The 5,830-nt window shown below is 38.5% G+C and overlaps 1 protein-coding gene across 1 annotated transcript in view; it reads right to left on the bottom strand.

The window, feature by feature from the left end:
* The window catches only part of RNF8 (ring finger protein 8), a 9,102-nt gene extending 3,538 nt beyond the window's left edge, over positions 1–5,564 (bottom strand). The window contains exons 1-4 of the mRNA XM_010165777.1: positions 5,442–5,564; positions 3,197–3,937; positions 1,967–2,029; positions 1,079–1,168 (exon numbers count right to left, since the gene is read on the bottom strand). Of these exons, the coding sequence (XP_010164079.1) occupies positions 1,079–1,168; positions 1,967–2,029; positions 3,197–3,937; positions 5,442–5,510 (963 nt within the window). The 5' untranslated portion in view covers positions 5,511–5,564. The remainder of the gene's footprint in view (positions 1–1,078; positions 1,169–1,966; positions 2,030–3,196; positions 3,938–5,441) is intronic.
* Between the last annotated feature and the right edge of the window lie 266 nt (positions 5,565–5,830).

Raw genomic sequence — 5,830 nt, 5'->3', positions numbered from 1 at the left:
AAGGACGTGTGCAGTGCAAGGTAGTACAAGTACAAAATCATACAACTTCAGGTCTCTACATGTCAAGTCTGTGTCTATTATATACCCAGACCTGTAACCTCTCTCTCCTTTGTAGTCACGGCAGTCACGGTATTGAGAAAATTCCCACCCACTGTAGAGAATTTAAAAGCCAGAACAGCAGCTGTAACCAAAACTCCCTTCAGCCTGAAGAAACTACCAGGTGGATCAGTCTTTTTAGAACCTCTTACAACCTCTTCCTGGCATGAGTTTGGCTTAAGTCAACAGAACAGTTCTTTTGATGTCTGATGTAAAAAGCAAAACACCAAACAGACAAAATGCCTCAAATATTAAAAAAAGGAAGCAAAGGAGTTTAAAATATTTATTTGCATTTAACTGCCCAATAATTATTTTTTGTTTGTAGTTAAATTAGGCTCCTAGATATCTGCTCTATCTTCTAAAAGTAACGAGATAAATTATTCCAATTGAAGCTATACTTGAAACAGCATCAGATTTGCAAAGATTACATAAAAAAAACCCAAACAAAACTTAAAGCAAACAGCCAGAGGTAGATAATGTGATAATCTCTAAGAGTAAGATACTAAAGGGTCTCCTTAATTATTTTCCACTTATCACCTTGTGCCAAGGGCAGAAAGAAATGTGGCTTATCTCATTCATTATTCAAATCCCATGTTGTTTCAGTCCTACGCTGCTTTGTACACTGCACTTTTACTTGAATGCACCCTACCTGAAAATGATGCATCTCACTTTCAAACACACTTTTTTTTTTAAGAAAGGGTGGAATGGACCCACTTCTCTTGCACACCACACAGCACAGGTGCTCTGGGCTTTCTTTTTGATTAAAAAAGATCTAGTAATGACTGTTCAACACTAATTTATGAACAGGGCAAGGTATATCCTCCCTCAGTCTTGGAAACTGGAGTCAACTGCCACCTCAAAATACCTCTTCCACTCTGGGAGGCAAAGTACAGTCAAGACAAATGTTAAATAAACCATTTCTTCTTCTACAGCACATCATGTTTCACTTATAAATAGAACTGAGAATTCGGTTATTCCTTACCTTGGTTTCTTCCAGTTCTTTATTCTTAGCTCGAATTATCTCCTCAAAATCTTTTTTATTGCGGCTCAGTTCTTCCATCAAAGCACGATGCTGTAACAATACCACCCCAGAAATTATAAGAGTGCCATTATAAGCTATCCTATTAAATATACACAGCCATAATCATGGGGTTCAGCATAATTTCTCTTAATCTCCTTCTAAAAGAGCAACACATGTCTATATGAGTTGGGGTGTTAAGGCACTTAAAATTGGAACATAGTGCCAGTTATGACCTTCCCAGTGTCACGGCACTTCTTATTCCCTCTCCCAGGCCACTCTTTCATTTCAGTTAGGTTTTATGGTCACCACTTTGAGTGCATCTGAGACATTTGATTATGAAGGGGTATTTGACACATACAGATCACAAAAACCTGTCACTGTATGCAGGGTTATCTGAAGTTGTTTTCAGATTAGCTTTCCAAAAGGAAAGGCCTCTTGGAAAAAGCCCACTAGGTGTGTGGCAATCTCTTTCAAAAACACTCCTAACCAAGAGTGAATTTTTTTTTCATCTGGTTAAAACAACTTCCCCGAAACAGACACCCAGGAGACAGACCTCAGAAAAATGTCCACCAGCCCAAGGGCCAAATTAAAATTAAAAAAAATAAAAAAAAAATGCAGCTACTTAATGCTTTCTATATGAGTGCATATTCTCACAATATTTGCTGGCAAATAGCAACTCCCACAAAGTAAGGCCTGCCACTCTCTAACAGAAATTTGGTCTGTAGATGAAGATCATCCAATCTGCACCTAAGGCAAAGTCCTCATCTTCTACCAGAGGCCACAGCAGTAAGGAAGATTTAAATATCTGAGTTACACAGTTAGACCAAACCTAGACTCATAACTACTTGCCTCTTGCAGGACCTGTGTCAGCTGCTCCTTCAGATTCTCTTCCCCATGTTGCCAATTTAGTCCCTGCAGGGGAGGGCGGGGGAGGAGAAAAAAAAAAAAAAAAAGGAAAAGAGGCTTGAAAAAAGCAAGGGACAGAAAATGACTACTTTGTGCACTCTCTTTAGGGGATATGCTTAAAGAAACAACGCTGGTTTTCAGCAAACCCCGAGATGTCCCACTCTAGTGTCACCCATGTACAACAGAAATCAGAGCTATCATTTACTGTGAAGAGTTAAAATGGATATATCACTTACAGTTACATACTTGGAACACATCCATGTTATTCTAGCTCTAAGGGCACCAGCACATTCATAGAAACAAAGAGGTCAGCAACAGCTTTAACATGAGAAAAAGCTGCATCTCCATCTTTGAGCACATTCAAAAAGCTCAGGCTTATCTACAGCTCCAGCTGAATTTCCCCTTGTGCCTAAGCACAACTCCAACCTTTCTGTACTTCCCATACAGGTATCTTGCCTTTAGCAGTGGACTTTAAAGGAAGTAACTGATAAAATTATGAAACTCACTTCAAGATGAATTCTCACTTCCTTTAAACCAGATTTTGAGCAAACTCAAATAGAAAGACTTCAGTTTGTTTTCTAAAAAAAGCTACTTACCAACATACACATGCTGCTTGAAGACACAGATTGCAAAGAGGGGTTTTTTGAAACTATGAAAAAAAGAGCCTCCCTCCCTCCCTCCAGGAATTAAGGCATACAGTAATTTACTTGCTTGGAATGGAATGGATTTGCCATGCAAACCGGGCATTAATTCAGCCATATACCGAGAGAAATTGCAAAGTAAAGATGAATACTTTTCAAACATTTTCAACTTGTCCTCTCTGTAACCACAGATCAGGCAGAGACTTTTGATTTTTTTATTTAAACCCAAGCTTTTTTACTAACTCAAACACTTTACTATCTTGCTGTAATTAACATTTGGAAAAAAAAAAAAAAAATATTTTACACGTTTTTCCTCTTTCCCCATGCAGCCCAACCCCTTCTGACTCTGCACTGGCTTTTGGTACACATGCCTGGAAGTGAAATACTTCTATGATAATTTTAGCAGGAGTAATTCACACAAACATTATTGGTGTTACTGTTTGGTTCAAGATCTTATTTTGAATCAATGTCTTATCTTAGACATTCCATAAAAATGAAAAGATACAGGCCAAAAAGATGACCACCATTATACCTCTAGTTTCTCCTGCTCTTTATAGAATGTCCTCTCCAGCTCATCCACCTGCTGCTGATGGTGCTCTTGTTCCATGCACAGCTGGTCCTGCAACTCCTGCAGCTCCTGCTCCATTGCCAGGATCTCCTTCTGAGCACACTTCCTGCGCTTCTGCTTCACATTCAGAACTGCTGTCTGCTTCTCTTGCACTTTGACCTTTAACTTTGTTATATCTACTAGAGTTTTCCTCAGCATTTCCAAGCCAGTCCATGACTGTGCAAGACTAGAACCTTTCTGGTCCTTATATGGGACAGACACAGCTTTCTCAGAGTGCACAGGGCTACTAAGCACTGGACTACTATCCTCCTCACTTGGTCCAGGAGAAGGTAGCTTGACATCCACCTTCTCTGTTATCTGTTTGGCTTCTTCTACCCTTCCCCATGATTTACCCAAAGGTTCATTATCACAGGACACTCTGTCTCTTTTGAATCTGGAGTTTGAAGGGCCTTCTGATCCAGATGTCTCCAATTCCTCCAAGCTAAATTTACGTTTAGTTCTTGAACTCTTAGCTTTCCCCAGGTCACTCCTTTGGGCTAAGAAGGGTCTGATTTTCTCCCATTCCTCTTTAATTACTTCGTACTCATATTCAGCAGTCTCTTTGTTTTCCAAAGGCACTCCCAACTGGATACGGTCTCCTTCAGCAATAGGATAGACTTTTGAGGGATCCAGGCGCTGTTTGTTAAGCCAGACTCCATTTAGACTCTGCAAATGAACAAAGAATCAGCAAAATTTAATATGCAGTTACAGACTCCTCTGCAAGTTATTTCTGGTAACTGTAAACATATCCAACCTCTTCAGTGTTGCAATCAGAACAAGCCACCTCTTTAAATAAACCTTGCAATATCCAATTTATTGGCTTAGTGTCATATTTATTGCGGTATATTATTTACTGTGTATTATTCCTGCATTATGGATTTTGTGTACAAGCACTAAGAACAACATTACTATATGTGCTCATGCAGAAGGAAAAGATCGAACTCTAATGGGAAAAAGCCTGCCCAAAAGCTTCGGAAATACAAAATAACTAATACAAAGAAAAGACCCTGCAATAGATCATTGTCAAGAACATAGAATATTAGAGCAATTATTCTTGACAATTAATGTCACCTGAAATTCAAAAAGACACTAGAAAAGAAAAAGGAGCACAGCTTATACTGCTTAAAGAAAAAGAGACAGTTCTCCATAAATGCAGGTAGAATACAAATAAGAAGGAAAATGTTCTCCCAGAAGTAATGTTCAAAACAGGAAAAGGGTTTTTAAATTAGACACTAGCTCAATAAAGTTTTGAAAAACAGCAAAACTGTTCTGTGCTCAAGATGAACTGTAGAATCATTAACAACTGATGTATCTCGAAGGCTTTTGATAAAACAACTTGACAGAATGGTAGCAGTGATAACACAGAGGAAGCATTAGTAACTCATCTACCATAGGTGTTTCCAATTATGCAAAAACTAAGTTTTCAAGTTTACAAGTAGTGCAGCAGGGTTTTGTTTAAAAGCAGTGTAATTTTAATAATAGACACTCCATTCCTTCTGACCCAAACATCCTTCAAATCTGCACATGTTGGAACATTTTTCTACCAGTGCTGTTTTAAAGCAAGCTACTGATTTTAGTTTTCAGCCTGAAGAGAAAGTGGAGAGATCATGATACAAAAAACAGATTACTGATGTCAAAGTGAGACATAGCTGAGGAATCTGCTATCAACACTTTATTCTAATCAGCTGAGGAGGACTTTCAGAAGAAACTCGTTTGAACATAACATGAAGCATGGTTTCTCCAACAACAGATTCTTGTAGTTTATTACAATTAAAACCACTGAGTCACTACAATGAGGAGTATCAGTTTATCCTTTTATTAGCAGTACAAGAACATCATCCTTTTGAATACTGCCAAAATGCATAGGATGGGTTTTTTTAAGAGAGTAACACAAAACAGGTTCACAGACTGCAAAGTGCCCTTGGCAAAACTACAATTGTCTGAAAAATGATAAACCGAGAGACAAACTGACATAAAGCAACAGGGTTTGCATCCTAATTGCAGCAAACAGAAGCCTCCTGCTGGAAGTGCACAACAGACAAGACACATTCCACGGACCTTCTATCACACTTACACCTTAATATATCATAGCCCATACACTGTTTGAGCCCAAACAGGGCATTCTCTTCAGCGCATCTCAGAGTACAAGGTCTTTAATCAGTCTCTGTACCTTGTTATCCTTGACAGTCCACTGCCCTTCTGCATTTTGCTGGAAAACACAGTGCTTGCGAGAGATCATCAAGGGACAGGTTTTTGACACCAGCTGGTACGTGAGATCTAATCCTCGGCCTATGGTTACCTAAAAATAAAGTAGTTTAGTAACTGCAATCAGCAATGACCTGGTAAATTCAGTTTATATGGTTCAATTTAAGTACAAAAGAAATCCATCTACATTAGCACCTTATAGCTATTTCCAGAGAGTTCAGGATAATATAAATAATAATTATTTTGCATTTAAATTAAAGAGTAGATAGAAAATCGAAACCTACAAAGTTTGAAGTATTGTCTTTCTCTCCCACTGAAGAAAATTTGACTGCTCTAAGGCAGGTTACAACTTTG

Source organism: Antrostomus carolinensis, unplaced genomic scaffold (genome assembly GCF_000700745.2).
Source record: "Antrostomus carolinensis isolate BGI_N321 unplaced genomic scaffold, ASM70074v2 scaffold4244, whole genome shotgun sequence".
NCBI lineage: Eukaryota > Metazoa > Chordata > Aves > Caprimulgiformes > Caprimulgidae > Antrostomus > Antrostomus carolinensis.
The sequence above is the reverse complement of the archived record's forward strand: the minus strand, read 5'-3'. Positions and strand labels throughout refer to the sequence as shown.